The 25,646-nt window shown below is 34.3% G+C and overlaps 2 protein-coding genes across 4 annotated transcripts in view; both read left to right on the top strand.

Moving 5' to 3' along the window:
- LOC136038117 (glycine receptor subunit alpha-2-like) overlaps positions 1-18,843 on the top strand; it is a 121,027-nt gene extending 102,184 nt beyond the window's left edge. For all 3 annotated transcript variants that reach the window (XM_065721137.1, XM_065721138.1, XM_065721139.1), the window contains exons 9-10: positions 5,772-5,884; positions 18,553-18,843. In XM_065721137.1, coding sequence (XP_065577209.1) covers positions 5,772-5,884; positions 18,553-18,693 — 254 coding nt within the window. In that variant the 3' untranslated portion in view covers positions 18,694-18,843. The remainder of the gene's footprint in view (positions 1-5,771; positions 5,885-18,552) is intronic.
- A 1,152-nt stretch (positions 18,844-19,995) lies between these two features.
- LOC136038116 (AP2/ERF domain-containing protein PFD0985w-like) overlaps positions 19,996-25,646 on the top strand; it is a 32,719-nt gene continuing 27,068 nt past the window's right edge. Inside the window, exon 1 of the mRNA XM_065721136.1 lies at positions 19,996-20,080. Coding sequence (XP_065577208.1) covers positions 19,996-20,080 — 85 coding nt within the window. The remainder of the gene's footprint in view (positions 20,081-25,646) is intronic.

The following is a 25,646-nucleotide window of genomic DNA, read 5'->3' as shown; positions in this document are numbered from 1 at the left end:
TTGTTTTTGTTTTTTAATGACCGTTGTGTATGGAATTTTGTACCTTTATTCTGAGAAACGACGCTTCAGGGGGAAAAAGATAATAGGCGCTATTATTATTTGTATTTATATTTATTATTATTTTATTATTTTAGATTTTATTATTATTATTCTATTATTTTTATAATCATAAAAATATTTTTTTATTATCAACATTTTATTATCTTTTTATAATCAGATTTTATTATTTATATTATTCATTTATAAAGATAAATGACCCGTTGTCTCAATAGAAAATCTGTTGTAATTTTTATGGAATTGTCTGACAATGTGCAACCCTGTGAAAAAATAAAAAGACATCGAAATGAACTGCTGCTTCTATCAGAACTTATTAATTACTAATTAATAGTACTCATATGCTCGAATACTACTCTTTGTCTACGGAATCACACCGCTCTAGTTTGAGGAACGACGCTTGAGAGGAAACATAACAGACTTTTAAATGAACTCTTAATTCTATTGAAATTTACTAGCCATATTTTACAAAAAATTTCAGACCGATTGCGACGCTTTGTTTATAGGATCATAGACATACAGGTTGAGAAACAAAAACATTCAGAGGATAAAAAAAGTAAGCAGCAATTGAAAAGTTCCCAGGGCACGAGGTGGGTGAAAGGTCTATTTAGGTTTTTAACTTTGGGTTTTTTCGATCAATTTTCACAGTAGGTAAATTTATAGGTGAGGTTTAAGTAGTCTCAATTGGAATGTAAAAAAAAAATAAATAAAATTAATATAAACTGCTATTACTGGTAGAAACAACTGGTGCAGTGTGTGTAATCTGCAAATGAGGTAACAATCGTCTACTTGTCCTCCGAGCTTTAAAGAATTAGTAATTTATCTTGAATGCGTTCCGCATAAACCTTCAGTGAAATGAAAAATATCAAATAATGGTAAATAATGAAAGTTGTCTTTTCAGGAAATTTATACAAAAAGGAACGTGTTGATTTTGCTAATCACTTTCATTCAGAAAACAACTAGTTTATAATTAGTATAATAGGCAATTAGATTATACCAACTCATGATAAGTAAATTATATAGTGTTTTCTTTTCATGTTTCTATTAGAGTAAAAACAAACCCAGCAGCGGCCGCTTTTTCTAGTCAACACGAGAACGATATCCGTTACATTACTTCTTTTCTCGTGGGGAAGAGAAAAGAAATCAGCCAATTTCATTTTACACAATAAGTGAGTTTTTGCAGCAACAGGAAATTCCTTGAAACTTTCATCTGCTAAGTCAAATGAAAGAATACTGGTAAATAATCGCTCGAGTCCAGCCACAATGGTCTCTATCAAAGAATAGATTAGAACAATAAGAGCGGTTAGTTCTTTCACATTAACCACTTTTATTCGACGTGAGACTTGAGAGCATCTTTCAAAAACCTTCCTAGATAAAAATGGAAGAGACTTAAAATAAGAAAAAGCTAGAACCAGAGGCATTTTAGATAAATTAAAATACTTTTTTTGTTTGACATAATTTAGAAAAATGTCTAAACATTTATTCCAAATATTTTGTCAATAACAAATCTAAATAAAAATATGTATCGAATATGGATCTAAATTTTATTTCAATGCTCAAAATGGCTACGACATCTTTTCAGTTCATGTTCAACTTTTTCCAAGGTGTGATTTCGAGGCAAGGAAATTAAGCGGGTTTCAGTAATATAAATGTCATGAGCCCTAAGAAGTCTTTCATGCTAATTTTAGAAAACAAAGGATCTAGATTTCTTCTTTTTATAGCCAGTAGTTGTGATTTGATTCATCTGCCTCTTGTCAATATAGAAAAATGCATTTTTAGGGTAAATATTTCAATTTTTGTAAGAGGTTGAGTTATAAGCAGTATTCTCTATTCGTTTTGGTGGAATTTACGAAAAGGAAAGTTTTAGGTCGCCAATATTTAGAGGGGGTGCTTTAAACCCCTATGTTTGATTGCTGTTTGTTTTTAAACTTTACATTTTTACGTATTTGGAACCAGTTTTCAAAACGCATTCCCTTATATATTCATCTCCCTCATTTGAATTTTGATCATTCTAATTAATGCAAAGTCAACATTTTTACAGCTATTACTTTAAATGGTCACGTAATTTGAGTGTTCCCAAGGAATGGAAATATCTTCTATAAATATAAAAATAAGTTGTCTGTGTGTGTGTGTCGAGTGACGTCATGTTTTTGTGTCGACTGACGTCATGTTTGTCGACTGACGTCATTATAAGGATTGAGCTGTATGCGTCATGAAGTTGTTTGTCGACTGACGTCATGTTTGTCAACTGATGAAATTACATACCGGGACACCGGGACACAAATGACGACCGGGACACAGGGAATATAAATGACGACCGGGAACCTCAAAGAGAAATTACAGACTGGGACCCCCCGGACACAAATCACGACCGGGACACAGGGAATATAAATGACGACTGGGACATAGGGACACAACTACAACGGGGACGCCGGGGGCACAGGCCGGATATATAAATGACGACCGGGACACAGGGATTGTTCGAATAGAAATTACAGACCGGGACACCGGGACACAGTGAATATAAATGACGACCGGGACACTCAATGAGAAATTACAAACTGGGATACCGGGACACAAATGACGACCGGGACATATATATATATATATATATATATATATATATATATATATATATATATATATATATATATATATATATATATATGTTGGGGTGTTGGGGTATATATATATGTTGGTGTTGGGGTGGCGCTTCGCGCCCCCCCCAAGCCCCCCCGCGCGCGTAAGTCGTTACGCGCCATAATAGTTACGCGCCATTGTAGTTTTGTCCCTATGTCCCACCTGTGAATATAGATATATATATATATATATATATATATATATATATATATATATATATATATATATATATATATATATATATATATATATATATATATATATATATATATATATATATATATATATATATATATATATATATATATATATATATATATATATATATATATATATATGGTTTTAACTACGTAAAACTTGCGAATATACAACATTCTTTGCTGTCCCATTGTCTTTGCATATAAATAGATTGTCAGGTTTACCGACTCTTGAACATGCAACATATAATGGTCCATGGGAAAACAATCTGTATTCAGATCTATACCTAATGATTCTAATGATTGCCCTTGAGCTTTGTTGATGGTGATTGCTAATCGACCATTCCCTGTCCCGATGTCCCGGTCGTCATTTATATTCCCCTGTTTCCCCCGGTGTCCCCGTTGTAGTTGTGTCCCTGTGTCCCGGTCGTCATTTATATTCCCTCTGTCCCGGTCGTCATTTGTATCCCGGTGTCCCGGTCTGTATATACATTCGTTTTTTAGTTTTGTTTTTCTCCTTTATTTTTTTCCTTTTTTTTCTTTTTTAGTTTATTTAGATTTTTAGATTTTTTAGTTTTTTTATTAGTTTTTAGTTTTTTTTTCTTTTTAGTTTTTTTGTAGTTTTTACCTTCTTTTTAGTTTTGTTAGTTTTTTTTTTTACTTATGTCCTGGTCGTCATTTATACTCCCTGTGTCCCGGTGCTTTGTTGATTGCTAATCGAACATTCCTTTTGTCCTGGTCGCTTTCTCTTTGAGTGTCGTCATTTATTTTTTTCTTTTTTAGTTCTTTTAGTTTTTACCTTTTTTAGTTTTTTTTAGTTTTTTAGATGAAAATTTTTTTTAGTTTTTTCCTTTTTTTCTTTTTAGTTTTTTATTGGTTTTTACCTTTATTTTAGCTTATTTTTCAGTTTTTTCCTTTTTTTTATTTTTTTTTTATTTTTTATTTTTTTTTGTTTTTTACCTTTTTTTAGTTTTTTTAGTTTTTTTAATTTTTTAGCTTTTTTACTTTTTTTTATTAGTTTTTAGTTTTTTTTGTAGTTTTTGCCTTTTTTTAGTTTTTTCAGTTTTTTTTTAGTTCTTTATTGGTTTTTACCTTTATTTTAGCTTATTTTTCAGTTTTTTCCTTTTTTTTTAGTTTTTTTTAGTTTTTAGTTTTTTTAGTTTTTTACCTTTTTTTAGTTTTTTTTAGTTATTTTAGTTTTATAGCTTTTTTATTTTTTTTATGTTTTTAGTTTTTTTTGTAGTTTTTGCCTTTTTTTAGTTTTTTTAGTTTTTTAGCTTTTTTATTAGTTTTTAGTTTTTTTTGTAGTTTTTGCCTTTTTTTAGTTTTTTTCTTTTTAGTTTTTTTGTAGTTTTTACCTTCTTTTTAGTTTTGTTAGTTTTTTTTTTTACTTATGTCCTGGTCGTCATTTATACTCCCTGTGTCCCGGTGCTTTGTTGATTGCTAATCGAACATTCCTTTTGTCCTGGTCGCTTTCTCTTTGAGTGTCGTCATTTATTTTTTTCTTTTTTAGTTCTTTTAGTTTTTACCTTTTTTAGTTTTTTTTAGTTTTTTAGATGAAAATTTTTTTTAGTTTTTTCCTTTTTTTCTTTTTAGTTTTTTATTGGTTTTTACCTTTATTTTAGCTTATTTTTGAGTTTTTTCCTTTTTTTTAGTTTTTTTTTATTTTTTATTTTTTTTAGTTTTTTACCTTTTTTTAGTTTTTTTAGTTTTTTTAGTTTTTTAGCTTTTTTACTTTTTTAATTAGTTTTTAGTTTTTTTTGTAGTTTTTGCCTTTTTTTAGTTTTTTCAGTTTTTTTTTAGTTTTTTATTGGTTTTTACCTTTATTTTAGCTTATTTTTCAGTTTTTTCCTTTTTTTTAGTTTTTTTTAGTTTTTTACCTTTTTTTAGTTTTTTTAGTTTTTTTAGTTTTTTAGCTTTTTTATTTTTTTTATTAGTTTTTAGTTTTTTTTGTAGTTTTTGCCTTTTTTTAGTTTTTTTAGTTTTTTATTAGTTTTTAGTTTTTTTTTGTAGTTTTTGCCTTTTTTTAGTTTTTTTAGTTTTTTAGCTTTTTTATTTTTTTTATTAGTTTTTAGTTTTTTTTGTAGTTTTTGCCTTTTTTTAGTTTTTTCAGTTTTCAGTTTTGTCACCTGATCCAGTTTTTTCAGGTGACGTCACCTGATCCATCCACAGACAGACAGACAACTTATTTTTATATATATAGATATATATATATATATATATATATATATATATATATATATATATATATATATATATCTATTCACAGGTAGGACACAGGGACACAACTACAATGGCGCGTAACTAATATGGCGCGTAACGACTTACGCTCCCAGGGGGGCTTGGGGGGCGCGAAGCACCCCATCAACTATGTGTTGGGGTGGCGCAAAGCGCCACCCCAACAGCTAGTTTTAAATAAAAATCCCGTCATGAAGCTTTTATTAGGAAAGCACTACAGCTATTTCTTAGATCAAACCCAAGCTGGGGTGTAATCTGCTACGGGGCAGGGGGAAAAGTACCCTCCCATGTTTTAGTTTGTCCCTCCAGACTTCAGTTAGTCCCCCAGCTGAAATTTAGTTTCTTCAGAAATATTGTCAAAACTAAAATAAGCTTGCACAATTCAATCATCCACAAAAACGGATCAGTTATCTTTAGTTTATTTTTGCCTTTATTGTACTTCATGGCTCATTTTTTAGTTTTCACTTGATTTGGGACAAGTGGCTCCAACTTCTCCTCTCCCCCTCAAGAGTTTTGACGAAATTAAGCCACTGATATCCAAGATATTAAAATAATAGAAAGTTTGTAGTTTTTGTCTTTCTTATTTTCTATCTTGTCTTTTTAGTGTAAACATACTCAAATTTACAAACAATTTTTTTCCAGCTTTTGTTTTCACTGCTTTGCTTGAATTTACTTATGTCAACTGCCTCTATAGATGTCATAAAAATGTTCTTTCCTCGACAGAACTAATCAACGGAGGTTCAACAAAAGATGAGGTATGCATTATATATTACAGCTGACAGGACTTGAACTTGATGATAAGGATTATTTAGGGATGTCCTTAAGAAGGGCTGGGGAGCAGACTCAGTCCTAAACTTTTAGGGTATTACAAAAATCTTCACCAAAGGAAAAATTTTTGGTAGAAATTGTGGTAGCTCTCGGTTATTGGAAACACGCCCAAGAAGTGAAGTTAGGTTAATCCTAATAAAATGTAATCAAACTTGGTGATAAAATAATACTTTAGAAACAAAGTCATGGAAACCTAACCTAATCTAGCCTAACCTAACTCAACCTAACCCCACCTAATCTACCTGACACAGTCCAACCTAACCTAACATAACCCAAAATCCTCCCCCTAGCGTGCCAATATGTAGCCCAAAAGTGCATTGGATTCTGTCTAAGTCCCATGCATTGTATCATCCGTCATTTGTTTTAGTAGCCATAGAGATGCAACCTAAGCGTAATTCTTGAATCTGTTTCCAATAACCGACAAGTACCGAAACGGTCTTTATGGGGATGTCATGATGTCTGTTTCTAATATTTGTTACGCGTTCATTCCCAAATCTTGTGATTTTTGTTTATTTAATTCAAATTTTAGATTCTACGTACCGAAACGGTCTTTATGGGGATGTCATGATGTCTGTTTCTAATATTTGTTACGCGTTCATTCCCAAATCTTGTGATTTTTGTTTATTTAATTCAAATTTTAGATTCTACATAGTTCGCAATTGTTAGCTTAGTTGGTAGACTCCAATGTCTACTATGTATGATCATTTTCAATTCATTGGTTTGACCTTTTAGACGTTCGTCTTTGGGTCGGACGATTTGTCAGACTCTTCGATAAATCCCTTGACGGCCAAATAAACCTGCACTTTGTAGCTGCCCATTAACCACCCACATTGAGCCCAGACAAGTTTCAATATTTTTAAAAACTGTTTTTGAAGATCATTTAAATTTCGAATATTGAACTCAGAACAGGAGCGTGTGCAGAAGTATTTTCGGGACGGGCTGGGCAAATCTTCAATGAAAGTTAAAGGGGCGAGGGAAGGTACATAAAAGGTGTTTTTTTTATAATTAAAATGTCTATTCGGTCGGAATATAACGAAATTTTGTGATTTGTATATCAGTTTATTCTTCTAGATGCGCTGAAGCCTTCTTTTCCTTCCCCGTGGGGGCACTTCATTCAAAAGGGATATGCTTTCTTTCACATCTGCAGTTGAGGGTTTTTCAGTATGTTAATTAATGAAGTCACATACTAATGATTCATGCTAAGCTACTTTGCTTGATTCTGTCCAATTTTTACAGTGTTACTCTTCTATTGGATCTCTGATGGGTGCAAAAGCGTTCAGCTTTCACATTTTGCAACACACAAAAAAATGGATAGATTGTATCTATACTCCTTGACCGTATCAGATACTTAAGTAATGACTAATTTCCAGGAGGGGGGGTCATGATTCAGATGGACAAGGAAAGTATTTAAAATTCAGTTATAAGATCCGTGTTAAAATTGTCTTCATGAAGTAGTCTATCTATTCTAAACTCCCATCATTCGTGTATCTACCTGTGTTGAGAGAGCATAAGCCAATGGCAAGATAATTTTGAATCAGGTGCGACAACAATGCGGGCTATTACACAAAAACAATATCGATGAAAATGCTTACGAATCGTTAGGCCTTGTCACGAACATATTTTATCCTCTGAATCCTAGGCTGCATCTCTACGAGAGCCAGAGGCGTCACTAGCCGAAATGCTTCTGAGGAAGGGGCAAAGAATTTTACCGACCAGCTGGTAACTTGTGTCGACTGGCTTAGGTGATATTACTGTTGAAATTACTTAATTTTCGTTTTTACCTAGTTTTACCTAGTAAGGAGCGACCCGGCTCAATAGTAACCGAAACTCTAAAAAATGGAATTTTGATGTGAATAGTTACATCAAAAGAATCGCATTTTAATGCTGATTTTAAATATATAAGTTACATCAACATCAGTTATACCCATCAAAAGTTACGAGCCTGAGAAAATTTGCCTCATTTTAGAAAATAGGGGGAAACACCCCCTAAAAGTCATACAATGTTAACGAAAATCACACAATCAGATTCAGCGTATCAGAGAAACTTATTGTAGAAGTTTCAAGGTGATATCTACAAAAATGTGGAATTTCGCATTTTTTGCCAGAAGACAGATCACGGATGCGTCTTTATTTGTTGTTTTTTTGTTGTTTTTTTTCCAGGGGTGATCGTATCGACTGAGTGGTCCTACAATGTTGCGATAGGGCTCATTTTAACGGAAATTAAAAGTTCTAGTGCCTTTTTTAAGTGACCAAAAAATTGGAGTTCACATAGGCCCCCTCCCACGCTCATTTTTCCCCAAAGTCACCGGATCAAAATTCTGAGATAGCCATTTTATTCACCATAGCCAAAAAACTTATTAATTATGTCTTTGGGGATGACTTACTCCCCCGCAGTTCCCGTGGGAGGGGCTGCAAGTTACAAACTTTGACCTGTGTTTACATATAGTAATGGTTACTGGGAAGTGTACAGACGTTTCCAGGGGGATTTTTTTGGTTTAGTGGGGAGAGTTGAGGGGGGGGTTACGTGGGAGGATATTTCCATGAAGAAACTTCTCATGGGGGAAGAGAATTTCAATGAAGGGGGCGCAGGATTTTCTAGCATTTGAAAAAACAATGAAAAAATAAATATTAAAAGTTTTTTTCTACTGAAAGTAATGAGCAGCATTAAAACAAAACGAACAAAAATTATTACGCATATGAGGGGTTTACCTCCTCTTTATACCTCACTCTTTACGCTAAAGTATTTTTAGTAATTTCAACTATTTATTCTACGGCCTTTGTGATTCAGACGTCATTCTTAAGGATTTGGGACAAAATCTAAGCTTTAGTGTAAAGAGCGAGGTATCGACGAGGATTGAACCCCCTCATATGCGCAATACAAACATACGAATATAGAAGTTCGTTACGCAAGTTAATTCGTAAGTTACGTATATTTTTCCCAATTAAAATGTTTGTAAAAAATTAAAAGTTCTAGTTGCTTTTTTAAGTAATCAAGAACTTAGAGGGCAACTAGGCCTCCTCCCTCGCTTCTTTTTTCTTAAAATCTTCCGATTAATTGCAATTAATTAATATGCAAATTTCGTTTTAATTACTTATGTGCGGAGAGCCAAGATCAAAACATGCATTAATTCAAAAACGTCCAGAAATTAAATATAAAAACAAGTGTTTTTAAATGAAAGTAAGGAGCAACATTAAAACTTAAAACGAACAGAAATTACTCCGTATAGGAAAAGGCTTTTCCTCCTCAACGCCCCGCTCTTTACGCTAACGTTTCTTACTGTTTTAAAAATAGAGTTAGGAGAAAGAGTCAAACTTTAGCGTAAAGAGCGAGGCGTTGAGGAGGAAAAGACCCTTTCCTATACGGAGTAATTTCTATTCGTTTTAAGTTTTAATGTTGCTCCTTACTTTCATTCAAAAACACTTGTTTTTTTTATTTAATTACCTACTAAGACATAACTTATTTCATTGATTTTGCGTCATATACATTTCAATCGACCCATTTACCGTGTAAAATCTAATCCTGTTTAGTTTTGTTCAATTTGATTTTGATTGTTTCTCTGATTATTAATATTTTATGTTTATTTGTTGTAAGTTTGTTTTTGTTCGAATGAATATATCTATCCAGAGCAGAACTAAAGAACAATTCATACATATCAGCTGTAATTAGCAAAGAAATTAGTTTGCTGCATTCCTTTGGGGCGCACAAGAATCTTGAATAAGATTTTCAAACAGTTCATGGTGACCGTAAGTAAGAAGCGGCACGGCTAAATAGTAACCGAAACACTAAAGAACGGAATTTTGATATAATTAATAGATATATCAAAAGTATCGGTTACTATGTTGATTCAAACTATATAATATTCATCAAGTTTATTTTTACCCATCAAAGGCTACGAGCCTGAGAAAATTCGCCTGATTTTCGAAAAAAAGAGGAAACACTCCTAAAAGTCAATGCATCCTAATGAATATCACACCATCAGATTCAACATATCAGAGAACCCTGTCGTATAGGTTTCCAGCTCCCATCTTGAAAAATTTGGAATTTTGCATTTTTTCCCAAAAGAAAGAGCACGGATGCGTGTTTATATGTTTGTTTGTTTTGCCCCAAAGGGTGATCGTATAAACCAGGGGTCCTAGAATATCGAGATAAAGCTCCTTTAAAGGAAATTAACAGCCCTAGTGCCCTTCTTAAGTGACCAAAAACATTGGAGTGCGGCAAGCCCGCCTCCCAAGCCCTTTTTTTCGTCAAAGCAGCTCGATCAAAATTTTGAAATAGCCATTTAGTTCAACATAGTTGAAAGGTCCAATAACTAAGCCCATGGGGAAAGGTCTTTAAGTTATAAGATTTTCCCATTAAAATCCTACAAGAAATTATTTTTATTGGCCTTACTGTCTCTATTTCGACTCAATTTACCATGTGAAGATGTCAATCATAATTGACTAGGACAAATTTTCACTGGGACTGAATTTTCTAGAGGACCCCTCTGTGGACGGGGGGGGGTGAATTTCCCAGCATTTTAAAAAACGATCAGAAATTAAATAAATAAAAAAACTCCAGCTGAAAGTAAGGAGCAACTTTAAAACTTATGATGAACAGAAATTGGTATATTTATGAGGGGGTACCCCCTTCTCGACTCCTCGCTCTTTGCAGGAAAGTCTGACTTTTTGTCCTAATTCTTCAGGAACAACTTCCGAAAAACAAGTGTCGGTTAATTAGGACAAAAAGAAATTTTTGTAAAAGTACTTAAAAACCTTATCGTAAAGAGCAAGGTATTGAGAAGGGAGCAACCCATCTCACATATGTAATAATTTCTTTTCATTTAAGTTTTGATGTTACTCCTTACTTTCAGGTGAAAAAAAAACTGTTTTTATTTTATTTAATCTGTTGTGAAATGAGCATACAATAAACGCATGGAACACAAAATTTAGTAGCCAAAAAGAAAATATGAAAATTAAAAATAATGAAGAAAAAAAGGAATTCGGGAATATTCTACCTATATTGCAAAATTTTGGCAAAACGTATTGTGTAGAGTTTCCAATAGCATTTATTTTTATATTTTAGTTTATTTTCATTCTTTTTTCGTGTTTTTTGAGGCTGGTTATCATAGCAGGGTAAGATAAAGATTAAAAAAAAAAATTATTGGAAAATATGAAATAAATGACAACTGTAGAAGGTTTGTCCTATGTTGGAAGTGCACCGAGATAACAGTCTGGGATTAAGAAGTAGCCTACGAGTAAATACTTTCGGTAGAATTGGCACTAGCCAAATTGTTTTGGGTCAGGGACAATGGATTTTCAAGACTGACTTGTCATATTTACCGACTTATTTAAATGATAATGCTATTGCAATTGCTTTGTTAAGGCAGCCATACGGAAAGAAGTGGCATGCAGCATTAAACCATATTGGAATCATTGTTGTATTTCTGTTTCTTTTCCTAGAGAAATTCTGCTAAAATCTAGAGTACTATGAAGTTTCTTACGAGACAATACTTCTTCACCTTCTTGGCTCAACGACTAACTCCTCTCTAGAAGTATTCTTGTTAAATTCACTGTCAGTTTTCTGAATATTATTTTAGCTTTCACTTCATTTTCAACATCAACTGATTTCAATCTTGCCTAGCCACGGTCTTCATGCTTAATTATTTCTTCTGCAGCACGTATTATATGTTTGCAATTCTAACTACACCCGCCTTTACCAAATAAAAACGTGATGAAGAAAATAAAATTTGTACAAAACTTGCTATAAGAAGTAACAGGCTTACAGAGCTTACCCCACGAAGAATAACAGCTTAAATGATGCTCGCCTTCTGTATCGTCTTTAATCTTCAATATATTCTCCTCTGGTGTTTACTCAATCATCAAAATGACTTTATCATTTTCTATTGTATGAACATCTATTTCTAACCTCATTTGAGCAAAACAAGGTTTTTACAACGAAGAGTAACTCCCCACTTTCTTGCGCAGGAAGTTCTTCTAGGTGGTTATTCTAAGAGAGATCAGTGGAGAAAATGAATCCCCAGAAGCTTGTCGACTCTCTTTATATTTTCATTTTTGAAAAATTAAACTATAGGTGCCACTATTCATTGGGATGTTCACGTGGCACCTTTGATCGGGTTATAAGAAGCTCCTTTGTTTTCAATGTATTGCAATTGATAATCCTTGCATCAGACCAGATTTCAATTTTAAAAGATCAATCTGTAGGGAAAGGGAGGCTTTTGTTGGGTCTTCGTATTTTGGGACGGCTTAGTTTGTCGTGGTATTGACGGCAAAGTGCTGCTAAGGGCTTGCAAGGTTGTCTCCCATGTCGTTTATGTAGATGAAGAGAAGCGTATGTCCCAAGACACTGCCCCAGGAAACCCGTGCTTTCACTGAATATTCGGAGGAAAAATACCCGTAGAACAACACACGGTGCATGATTGGAAAGAAAGCGCTAAGTTACTTTTTTTTCCACGAGCACCGGACACATTGACTTTCTTTAGCAGACCACAGGGCCATGGTCTGTCGAGACCTTTGGCACGTCCAATGAAATAATGCTGTACCCCATTGCCAGAAGTCTGATCCACTCCTGATGCTGGGCCACTGAGCAGTCTAATGTTGAGTGTTTCCGGCAGAATTCATATTAGCGATTGCCTAGAAGGTCGTTTAATTCCGGGAACTGTTGAAGCGTTATATTAGAGACGCTCTCATAGACTTTAGCAGCACACGAGAGGAGGCTAATAGGCCTATAGGAGACTACGCTCGTTGGATCGCCATCTGGCCTTAGGGTAGGTATATGTACTTCCATGATTGCGGGAAGGTTTCGGAGTGAAAGCATATCCAGAAAATCTATGACAAAGGTCAAGCTAGTTTGGCACTGTAGGATTTGAGGACAACATTTGGTATGTTTTCAGGACCTGTGGCTTTGGTCACACCAATATGCCACAAAATTCGAAAGTTATTAGGAGCAGAAAAATTCAGACGATACGGGACAGTACTGGTTCGGAAGGAGAAATTTAGCCCTTCCCTATTGTAGTTGTCCAGATTCGAGAACTCGGCAAAAGCCTTAGCAAGAGTTTCAACCTTTGTCTGTGGATCTTGCACCACAGTCTCGTTAACTTATAGACAAGGAATTGAAGTCTTCTTGGACGACCGTAAAGCCTCCTCGACAATTCTTCACCAGCTCTTTGCCGGAGTATGCTGAAGCTTGGTGGCGAATTTCTTTTTATACCAAAACCGGGACTACCGAATCATATTGCATCTTTGGGCGTGTTGATGAATTTGATTCTTTCCTGTTCGCTCTTTGAAAGTAGCCATCGCCTGTGGGCCGCTTGCTTTTCTCGGATAGACTTCTTACAATGGGCGTTGAGCCAAGGTTTGTCCTTATCACCTCAGACCGTCCCAATCACTTTTATCGTTTTGCCATATCGTTCGCTCATGCTTCATTGGAGGTGAAATACGAAAGTTTCCGTGTGCACTGACTGCGATACGGTCACTTTTGAAAGTATGAGCGCATACCTTAAAGCAGTCAGGGTGATCTGTAAGGAAGATGTCAAGACAAAATGATCCGTTTAGGCCGTAATACGGGTCGAAAATTGACAAGTTGTTCCAGCCCTTCAGAGAAAGATTTATAATATAAGTCCAACCCCTCCTTATCAGTATTTTTGCTGCAAAGTCACATGCTATGATGAACGTTGCCGTCTCCATGGAGAATAATGGAAGACTTTGCATACTTCTCCTGAATATATTCGAGGGATGCTTCAAGGTAGCTGGTAATCTTCCAGGTTGGATGGTTATACACTATACCAAAAACCACGGACTTACTTGGGAGGGTGACCCTAATCCACAGCCTGTTTAATCACCTGCTTAATCTGGTATATTTAGGTGTGAATTTGGTAAATGGCTTTGTAGATAAGCAGCAACACCTCCTCCTCCGTATATATCGCGTTCATTACGTTCATGATATCACCTGAGGAGCGTGTATCTTTGAATGGTGACCTCACTAGTCCCTATTTCATGGTTGAGATCGGTCTTAGTGTTGCACATAATAGTTGATTTTACCGAGCTCACTAAATATAAGAACTGGATCTGAGAACAAAAATAGATCTGAGACTATCTACGTGGTAGTGGACTACCGTAAACAGGTCTGTTTGGACAGTCAGTGGAATGACCATCATGGTCAGCTGCAATAATTGGCTCGCAGATATCCCTACTTACACAGTCGCTCCTGCTATTGTCAATCGGAGTAACAATGTCAAGTTTAGGATCTTGCTTGCCAATGACAGAACTTAAAAATGCTTTTCCTTCAAATAATTCCTATTGCCATTTCTCTTGTTTTAGATAGTGAGCAATGATTTTTCAAAGCAATTTTTAAAGCAATCATGAGCAAAACAAAATAATAGCGCAATGTAAGATTACTATCGTTTTTGTAAAGAAGAAGATGCTTAGCGTTCTCTGAAAAATATGAATGCATTTAATATGGAAGGAGCACTGCCATGATATTTTTATTTAATTCTTTTCGGATGGGGGGCATCCCCTTTATATACGGAATCAGTTAGGTACATTTCCGTTTTTAATGATACCCTTTACTTCCAGTTGAAAAAGAAAGTTTCAACGTTTGAAGGGTGTTTACTGATATGCCCGATACTGATACGTTCGATGTCAATACGTCCAATACCGCTTACAGCCCTTTCCCCAAAGACTATGGAGGGTCATGTCATCACCAAAAGCATAGAATATGATAATAAAAGTATAGAAAATTGATATAAGAATTCTGTTTTTTAATGATTCCGCTGCTATTGAGTCGCATCACTCATTAGTAATCGTTACCACGAACTCTCTGAGTAAGAACACCGAGTTGAAAAAATTCAAGCAAGCAGCCGATATCCTAAAGTTAAGCAGCAAAAATTCAAATGGCAACTAAGCTTGTTCAAGCATAATACAAATCAATCATTGACAGAATATTTTTATATTATTTTGCTCTTGTAAAGATTAGAAATGCTTCCCATTAGCATGGAAACTCTCGAGACGGCAAAATATGTTCTTGTGACATCACCTGAGGAAAATAATATTTAGTACGCTAAATTTAGTAAAACTGCTCCTACATATAGTCTAATTACCAACTTTTACCGGCTTTCAGCCGCACTATCCACAGTAGGCCTTTCAGTTAATGCCTCCAAATGTGAGTTTTTGTGTTTTGGGAGTCCTCCACCAGCATCACCTCTTTTCTTGGGTTCTTCAACTATACCATGTTCAGCAACTATTAAATGGTTGGGTCTCTCTTTTTCTCCGTCACTTTCGTCTACTTGCTCCGCTATTACGTCCAGCATGCTGAAAAGTATGCGGGTTGGATACGCGAAAATTTCACCAAATCGTGGTCGGTATAACCGAAAAGGACTATGCCGTCTTTATTTTAGTTTTTGCGCCCCTGCTGTTTTTTATCTTTCTGGTTTTGCTTTCCTCCTTCGCAAGAAGAATACAAAGAAAATACGCTCAGGATATTTTAAGTATTGCAAGTATTTGCTGCGTCTGCCTCGGTGGTATCGGAATCATACAGTCGTTTCTAAATTTGACATCGTTGATGCGCCCTCGCGACTAAAACATTTATCTAAAGATATATGTCTTAAAACTCGTGTTTTTGACCCTCTTTGGCCATTTTTGAATTGAGGTAATTTACTTATTTTGTATGTTGTTATGCTGCTATGTTATTTATGTTGTTGTGTTTTTTGTCTTGTTTTTTCTTTTTTTGTGTGTTTACTCCACAGTTTAATATACTTTGTGGGTTATAAATAAATTATTATTATTATTATTATATATGATGAGCTAAAATGACATGATCACTTAAAGGCAAATTGACAATGAGATTTTACTAATACCAATATTTAGCCTGCGCCACTTAGATCCAATTCAATTTTTAATGGAGTTTTCTGATTGGCTTAAAAATTGGATGAAAAATTCTGATTGGCCGAAATTAGTGCTGGTTGAATCTCAATGTTACTAAAACCTAATTGTGAGTGGTTTGTGGTTTGTGGCAAGTGGTTTTTAGCCGATAATAATTTGTTCGTGAGTAAATCCTTGGGTGCCATTGAACTAGCCTAACGTTTTTGTTGCTTTTTTTTTCGTTTTCTTGTTTTCTTGGAAAACGTTTTCAAGTTAATAAATTTAACTTCAATGTTACTTAAAGAAAAATCAATAATATTGTCAAAAGTCATGAAGATTCTTACTGTCGTCGGTATATGATATTTATGGGCGCAACACCTCATTTATGTTTTTCAAGATTGTGATCCTGATGTGGCCTTTCTGGAGGGGTGTGGGCAATCCTTATAAGAAGTAAAAGTGATGGAGATAAATTTTACCTTTTTCTATCTAAGAGCAGCATGACAGGGCTTAGAAAAAAAATCAGATACCCTACCTGGTACTGTTAACATTCCAAAGATTTGTTCAATTCTGTTTTTTTTAAAGAGTTTTAAAATTTGGTTTGCTCGCCATTTTTCTTTTTCAACCAGCAACCTACATAGTATTTTTCCAAATCTTTTGATGTAGTTTATGTGACAAAAGCGTAGAAAGGAAATCTAAACTCAGTTGTATTTCTGTTTTCTCGAAAAAACACGAAAGAGAAAATTGAAGCATGCGCTATCTATCCATAGAATAGATAGGTATGGGCAGGGGCATTGACCCTCTTCGGTTATCAAACTATTAAGACCACATTATTGTGACCATTTTAGCGTGTGCTTCTGATGACGAACACGCACTTTAAATTAAATATATTTATCCTTGTATATGGGAAGCAAATATTTTGATGCAATTATCATTGAATTCTCGCCGTGCTTTTTTTTCCTGCTTCTTCTCCAGGATTTTTCTTGCTCCCAAAGTTGGTATTTTTTTTTCCTTCCATGACCACACTGGTTTTTCCATTACGAAATATATAAGAGTTCCAAATAGGGACAGGTCCTTTTATTAGACAGAGAAACAAAAATATAAACAAAGGCTCTAGATATTTAAACGACATAGTTGGTCATCATCATCAACATCATCAAGTAACCTCATCAAGTTACAGGTCAATGGACCGGTAACTTGTTTTGACCTGCAACTTAGAAGAAAATTATACCACCTTTATTCAACGCTGCATTACAAAATTCATGAACAGTTAGGGAAGTTTTTAAGTCAATGCACCGGTAAATTGCTTTGACCCTGAAGTGATTATTTTGTTTTAGTATAAATATAGTTTGTTCTAATTTTGATACGTTAGTAACTTCACTGATGGTGACGACCGCCTGTGTCATATAAATATTTAGAGCCTTTGTTTATATTTTTGTTTCACAGTCTAATAAAAGGACTTGTCCCTATTTGGAACTCTTTGTTTATTATGCTCCCAAAGTTCCCAATAAAAGTTGAACACAGCAAAGTCTGCTTAAAGCTCAAGACTGATGGGGTTAGAAATCTCGATGGGGTTAGAGTAACTTAATCCTGGGATGGTTGGCAATGCTCTTTTAACTTAAGGCTGCATGAGTGACATTGATCATTTTATTTGCTTATGGTTTGTGACCCCCACACCCTCAGTCACTTCAAGAGCTTAAAAGATAAATATAAAGAGTGGCAAGAAAGACATGAGCCGAAGTGAAAATAATCAGACTGTAAGTAATTAAAAGAGAACCATACATTGAGAAGAAATAAAAATTCCACCATGGGGTAAATAATTAAAATAGAAAGAAAACGATATATAGTTAATCGAAAAGAAAGAAGCTCGATCTATGCAATAATTCTCAAAGAAATTTTTTAATTTGACTTTATATTATCTGTACAAAAAGGTACAATACCTATTAATAAAATGCTTGAGATATTAAAAATGATCAGGACGAAAGCTCAGATGACATGACTAATTCATCTCGTCATGTTCACATTGATCAGTTTCAGAGGGATGCTTGTAGGAAGGAATATTTATCAACTAATGCCTTGTTAACATCAGTTGGAACGTGGATCAGCCTCCCAATGGAGACAGCCCACACCACGATTATAATCCTTCAAAAGATGGTTTCTGCTGTTTTACAGGGGTAAAATTGGTACCAACTGAAAGAACTAGCTGCACATAGTTAAGTAGTTTACCCCAATTGACGGCAAAGCAAGCCTCGTCATGAAAAAATTGCTAAAAAATAACATTTGGATACAAAATAGAAATTACCATATATGACATCAAAATTTTTATCTAGGGGGGAGACTACTGGGTTTGAACCCCCCCCCCCCACCCCATGCCCAAAATTTTTGTCCAACTTGTAAAAAGTAATAAAAATGCATATAAACAAATTTTTGTTGTGTTTTTTAACTAATCTTCTAACCCCCCTGAAAGAAATCGTCGATATGCCCTTTCATGAAGCTTAATACTTCTTCAATCTTTTGAGACTGTTTAAATCATTTGAGACCGATGTTTAAGACTGTTTAGAAAACGAAACTAAACGCGAAATTCTTCTGGCAAATTGTGGTGAATAGGGAAAACATTGTCATCCTTTTCTTTTTGCCCAAATTTAAGGATGCTTGTGATGTTCTAGTGTTCCAACGCTACTAATTTTCTTTATATAAACCAATAAGTTTAATATTATCTATGATTATGTTCCACTTCTTTTAGATTCCAACTACTTCTCTGCAGATGAAGGTTCACAAGCACAAGACATCTTCAAGACGGATTGATGAATTATCAAGGAAAATATTTCCCCTCTCTTTTTTAATTTTTTCTATTCTCTACTGGTTATATTATGTGTATATATAATTTTATTATTTCCTGCTTTTTTATTTTTTAGATGCAAGTTTAAGCTTTATATATACCGAAAAAATATAGCACAGTTTTCTTATTTGCGTTGTATTGAATTCTTGCCAATTTAAATTTTGTAATCTATTTAATAAACTGAATGCTACAGATTTTTTATTTTCTTGCGTTTAGAATAACTTAATAATCACTTGAATCAAATGTGGGGGCATTAATAAGCAAAGGAATCAGATTATGAAACGGGAAATTACTGCAATTGAGAAATTAAATTTTCAAATCCCTAAAAACAAACTCCTCTCTGTAGAACATTGGCATCGATGCGTGATTTTTTTTGGGGAGGGACTGTATTTCTTAATATATGGGCAAGTTAGATGTTTTTTTAAATAAAATGCCAAAAATTGGCGCTTCTCAATGGTGTTACACTAAGAAGAATTCTTCAAAATCTAGGAAGGATCCGGGAGACATAGGTCCCCCAGCCCCCCACCCATTGATGCCACAGCTGTACAAGGAAAATCCCGGTAAAGCCTTTTTAATTTATAATTGACTGACAAGGATTGCTCCTCCTTTTCTCCTCCACCTGAGTGGTATTGGCTCACTTGCTGCATAGCATATAAATAACAGTTTTGCTGTTATAAAGACACATAGCATGGTTTATTTAAGACTTTAAATTAATGTTTAATATTATTACTTCCCAAAATCATGTCCAGAATCTTCGTTTGGAGTGGGGTATTTTTTGGAGGGGGTTTAATTTTTTTGCGGTTTGACGAGTCGAACAATTTAATCTTTTTTTGAGGGACGGCTCAAATCTGATATCCACCCCTCTCCCTCCCTGTAAGCGGTCTTGCTATTTCCAAAATTCTTCCCCTCTTTTCGATTGAAGAACCAGGACCAAGTCAAAATCTTTTCAACAGGAAAATAAATTAGTCAAAGTCAGAAACCTGCCGACAAAGGCTTCCTGAGCTTCATAATTTTCTTGGGGTAGCTTCAGCCTCCCAAGGGAAGCAGATTTCTTCTTTAGATTTCGCTTCCTTTTGCTGTAAAAGGACCAATAATTTTAGTTACCAGACAAGGTGAGCGATACCTAGACATGCCCTTGACTTCTCTGGCTGGCAGTGAAAGTGTTGCTTCTTTACAGGCAATTTATAAAGGGTATGTGTCTTGTGGGTTATTCTCTAGGGACTAAGGGTGATAGATGAAGTAGATGTCTTGTTGGTTTCCCCAAACTAAAAACCTCAAGGCGTTTTATAGTGTATGCAAGGTTATTTTAAACAGAGCAGAATGAGAAATGATAAATATCAGTCTAAAATGGTTTTGAATAAGAGAAAGATAATATTTATTTATTGGCTTATTCTGATTGGATATGCAGCTTCGGCTCCAACAAAACTAAGAGGTAACCATGTCTAGTTCCCTATATATTAATTAATTTAAAAAATAAAGCTTTTTTAAGGGAAGTAAAGAGCGAAGTTGAAACTTAAAACGAACAATAAATATTGCTTCACAGTCTATCCAACATAGATCAATAAAACTAGTACAAAAAAAACAGCTAATTATATTTCTCTATATTTGTAGGGCTATAGAAAAATAGCGCTTGACTGAAAAGACAGAAACCAAGCATAAAAAACATGAATGTTGATTTATTAGTTAAAAAATCAGTACGTAGCCTGTGATTTATTAGTTAATTTATTAGTAAAATTAGTACGTAGCCTGACAACAACAAACTAATCTATAAAGCTTTTCATAGTCTTACACCAGCTCTGATATCAGTAACTCTCAGTATACAATTAAAATTGTCTTTAAAGCATAGGCATAAAAATATTTTTTAATAACTGCAAGTCACTGAACAGCATATAGAAATATTGGATTGGTTTACCAAGTAACATATTGGTTTCTCCAGCTGTAAAACTACTGGCGAGCAATAAACAATCTTGAATTGTAAGAAATACGCTTTAATATTACTCAAAATGAAGACCAAATAAGCCATAACATGAACTCTGGAAATTCGGTAATTTCCCTCTACAACAAAGAATTTCAAGTTATGATAAAAATTTTAAAGCTGGTCCATAGTCCTAATACTATCAAGATGGTTTAACTTTGAACTTGTCTACAAACTAATCACAGCATGTCCTTTTCAGAACCAAAACGAGAGCCATTCATTTTAAAAAATTTAAAAGTTCAAGCTTTAAAAATTTTAAAGCTGGTCCATAAATCCTAATACTATCAAGATGGTTTAACTTTGAACTTGTCTACAAACTAATCATAGCATGTCCTTTTCAGAACCAAAACGAGAGCCATTCATTGGACTGAATCATTGCGCAGAAGTGTTACCAAATTAAACAAAAGAAATATTAAGCAACAATCCTAAAATGCTTTATTTTTGTACTGTAAAAATTGTCCTTAATCGGTTTACTTAAACTGTACCTAAACTCCTGTATTTTGTGTCTTCAGTAGAGCGCTAATTTCCTATAGCCCTACAAACATAGGGAAATATAATTAGTTTTTTTTTACTAGTTTTATTGATATATGTTAGACAGACTGCAAAGAAATAATTTCTGTTCGTTTTAAGTTTCAATTTCACTCTTTACTTACTTTTAAAAATTAATCTTAAGTCTGATTTCAATTGCTTCTCGAACTACTTGCTTTATGCCTAGATCATCAAACAGTTCATAGTAACGAACTGTAGTAAGGACCGACCCAGCTCAATAGTAAACAAAACTATAAAAAACGGAATTTTGATACTAAAAGATACATCTAAAGAATCGAATTTTCATTCTGATTTTAAATATCATGAAAAGAGAAATCACCAATGCAACAGCACAAACACAAAAAAAAAAAAAAAAAAAAAAAAAAAAAAAAAAAAAAAGAGAGACAGAAGGAGAAAAGACAGAGGAGACAGAAGGAGAAAATTTGCCTGATTCTGGATAACATGGGGAAACACCCCCTAAAAGTCATAGACTCTTAACAAAAATCACACCATCGAATTCGGCGTATCAGAGAACTCTATTGCAAAAGTCGCAAGCTCCTATCTACAAAAATGTGGAACCTCGTATTTTTTTTTGGCCAGAAGACCGATCACGGGTGCGTGTTTATTTGTTTTTTGTTTTGTTTTTTTCCCCAGTGGTCATCTTATCGACCAAGCGGTCCTAGAATGTCGCAAGAAGACTCATTCTAACGGAAATCAAAAGCTCTAGTGCCCTTTTTAGTGACAAAAAAATTGGAGGGCACCTAGGCCCCCTCCCACGCTCATTTTTTCCCGAAGTTAACGGATCAAAATTTTGAGATGGCCATTTCGTTCATCATAGTCGAAAATCGTTATAACTATGTCTTTGGGGATGACTTACTCCCCCACAATCCCCGGGGGAGGATCAGCAAGTTACAAACTTTGACCAGTGTTTACATACAGTAATGGTTATTGGGAAGTGTACAGACGTTTTCAGGGGGATTTTTGTTTGGTGGGGGGGTGAGGGGAGGGGGCTATGTGGGAGGATCTTTTCTTGGAGGAATATGTCTTGGGAAAGAGAAATTCAATGAAGAGGGCGCAGGATTCTCTACCATTATTATAAAAAAAAAAAAAAACAATGAAAAAATAAACATGAAAAAGTTTTTTCAATTGAAAGTAATGAGTAGCATTAAAACTTAAAACGAACAGAGATTATTATGCATATGATGGGTTCTTCTACTCCTAATAACCTCGCTCTTTATGCTAAAGTATTTTTAGTCATTTCAACTATTTATTCTACGGTCTTTCTGATTCAGGGTCATTCTTAAAGAATTGGGACAAAACTTAAGCTTTAGTGTAAAGAGCGAGACATTAATGAGGGGACAAACCCCCTCATATACATCATAAAAATATTAAAAAATGTATAATAAAAAATATAATAAAAAAACATAATATACATAATTACAAACATAATAAAAACACAATAAAAATCTTAATATAAGTTTATTGAGTAAATAAAAAATAAGTTTGTTTGTTGAAAAAAATATATAAGTTAATCCTTAAGTTACGTATATTTTTTACTAATAAAAATTTTCTTTAAAAACTAACAGTTCTAGTTGCCTTTTTAAGTAACCGGAAAGTTGGAGGGCAACTAGGCCTCCTTCCCCACCCTTTATTTCTCAAAATCGTCTGATCAAAACTAAGAGAAAGCCATTTAGCGAAAAAAAGAATTAATATACAAATTTCATTTTAATAATTTACGTGCGGAGAGCCAAAATCAAACATGCATTAATTCAAAAACGTTCAAAAATTAAATAAAAAAAAGTTTTTTTTTAACTGAAAATAGGGAGCGACACTAAAACTTAAAACGAACAGAAATTACTCCGTTAATGAAAGGGGATGTTCCCTTCTCAACGCCCTGCTCTCTACGCTAAAGTTTTTTACTGTTTAATAAAGTAGAATTGAGAGAAAGAATCAAACTTTAGCATAAAGAGCGGGCCGTTGAGAAGGGAACAGCCCCTTTCATACACGGAGTAATTTCTGTTCGTTTTAAGTTTTAATGTCGCTCCTTACTTTAAGTTAAAAAAAACTATTTTTTATTTAATACCATTCCTGAATCAGTGACAGATGGCGATTTTTTTTCACTGAACACATTTTTAAACTTCTGGTTACTATGATCTGTTTGCTCTTTACTAGGTTCCAGCTACCGGTGCAATTATCATTAAATAAAAAAAAAATTCAACTGAAAGTAAGGAGTAATATTAAAACTTAAAAGCGAACAGAAATTATTACGTATACGAGGGAGTTGCACCCTTCTCAACACCTCACTCTTCATGCTAAAGTTTTTCGGTATTTAAAAAAAAAGTCACTTATTGTTGTAATTAAACGACCTATGTGTTTCAGGAGCCGTTTTCAAAAATTACGACAAAATTTGAAATTTAGAGGAAAGAGTGAGGTGTTGAGGAGGGGGCAACCCCCTCGTATACGTAATAATTTCTGTTCGTTTTAAGTTTTAATATTGCTCCTTATTTTCAGTTGAAAAAAGTGTTTTTTTCTTTAATTTCTGATCGTTTTTAAGCAATGCCAGGAAATCTGGCTCGATCTCCACGGAAAAATCCCCCTCCCCATGAAACTATCACCTGGACAATTCAACCTGGGTGAAAATTTACCCCGGATAATTACCCTTAAAACCTCCACTTGTAAAATTTAGTCAATAAAGAGAGAGCAAGAAATATAAAGAAATTTCGTTCAGGGATTCTGGAAAATTCCTCCAGTATACAATTTCCCCCGAAAAGTTCAGCCCCTGGAAAATTTTCCTCGTTCAAAGTCCCCAGTAAAAATTTGTCCTCTCCCTTCCCAACCCCCAAAATGTGCACATACTTCCTAAAATACTAATACTATACAAATACTATTTGTAAACAATGGGCAAAAACTTAGACCTTTCTCCAGGGTCTGTGGGGGGTCATGTTATATTGAGCCGGGTCGCTCCTTACCTACTGTTCGTTACCACGAACTATTTGATATAGAATGTGCACTATAGAATGCACTAAGCTGATGCAGGGTTGTCACCCCTAGTGAATTATCAATATTTTTAGTGATTTTTTATATTGTCTGAACAAAAAAAAATATCACTAAATCAGCACATAAATCAGTAGACTGTTATAGAAAATCACTAGATCAACCAAAAAATCACTAAAATGTTTTTTCCTCTTCCGGTGGCAATCCTGTGATGTGATGGCATAAGATCAATTATATCATGTGTACAGGCCACCGTGGAATCGAATTCCTAATGGTGTGTGGGGGTAAATTATTTAAAAAGATATAGTAGAAATTATATGAAGATATAAAGACGGTTTGTAAAGACTGACTCATTTACTTTAAAGAAGGTTATTAAGTTGGTGACTTGAAAAGAGAAGTGCCCAATCTGGTGAAAAGGGCGAAGGGTCAGAGCTAAAAGTGAAAACTGATTCTGAACAGGTAATAATATCAGATAATGATTCTACTCCAGAATCAGAGGTTGGGTATGATATCATTGATGATGATACCTGGGTAAGTCTCAACTCTCTGCTTCTCTTGATTATTTACCTTTTACCAGCTATTAGTACCTTTTTTTTTAAATTTCTTAAATCGATTCATCTTGTTTACGTTTTTGTTCAGTTAGGTCGAGCTTCAAAATGAGCAAAATTTAATGGGCTGCAAGCAAAACTTGCAACATAACACTTTTTAATCGTTAAGGTTAGTTTTAGGGTCAAGCACCACTTGAAGGAGTCTATTCCCGGTATAACCATAAGTCAGCTGGTTTGATTTGACTAAAAAGTCCTTTCAGATTGCGTGAAACAGATGGAGGTGTCACATTTTTGGGGGATATTGCCTAGATTAATAGAAAAAAAACTGTAAAGGGCAACATGGAATAAATTCCTAAGGATGTGCCTGGTAAGATCCTTAAGATGAAATAATAGCTTAAATGGAACGAAAAAATTGGAAGAAAATTTATTGTTCAATTTAACTCTGGCAAAAGGATATGGAGTAATTAGACAGAGTGTCCAGTATATGCTTACACTAAGGGTTTAGGTTCGAACTCGTTTTTTTTTTTTGGTTTCTTCGAGCCCTCTCCGTACTACCGATAGAAAATTCCGTATATCGGCTGATTATAGTTGTTGGATAGCTCATATGAAGTAAATTAGCCTAGGTGGTGGCTCATTTATTGGGCCACCCCCCTAAAAAGTCGGAGAACAACATCTATTTCTTTGAAAGAAGAGGAAGTTTTACATCAATATTAATTTTGAGACCATCTGTCAAAACACTTCTTTCTTATTATGCTGGTTTTTGATTAGATTCAAAGTTTTTAAATATTAAAATATGTGACTTTTATCACGCTTCGGAAAAGTTGCATGTTTCTGAAGATAAGGTGTTGCGGAAACAGGTTCATATTTGGGTGTACAGAATTATGCAAAGATTTACGTTTCTCAAGATTATGATAAGTAATGTCAGTGTATTTTCTTACTTTGGGGGTCACTCA

Source organism: Artemia franciscana, chromosome 17 (assembly GCF_032884065.1).
Source record: "Artemia franciscana chromosome 17, ASM3288406v1, whole genome shotgun sequence".
Lineage (NCBI taxonomy): Eukaryota > Metazoa > Arthropoda > Branchiopoda > Anostraca > Artemiidae > Artemia > Artemia franciscana.
This window is presented reverse-complemented; position numbering and strand designations above follow the sequence as displayed.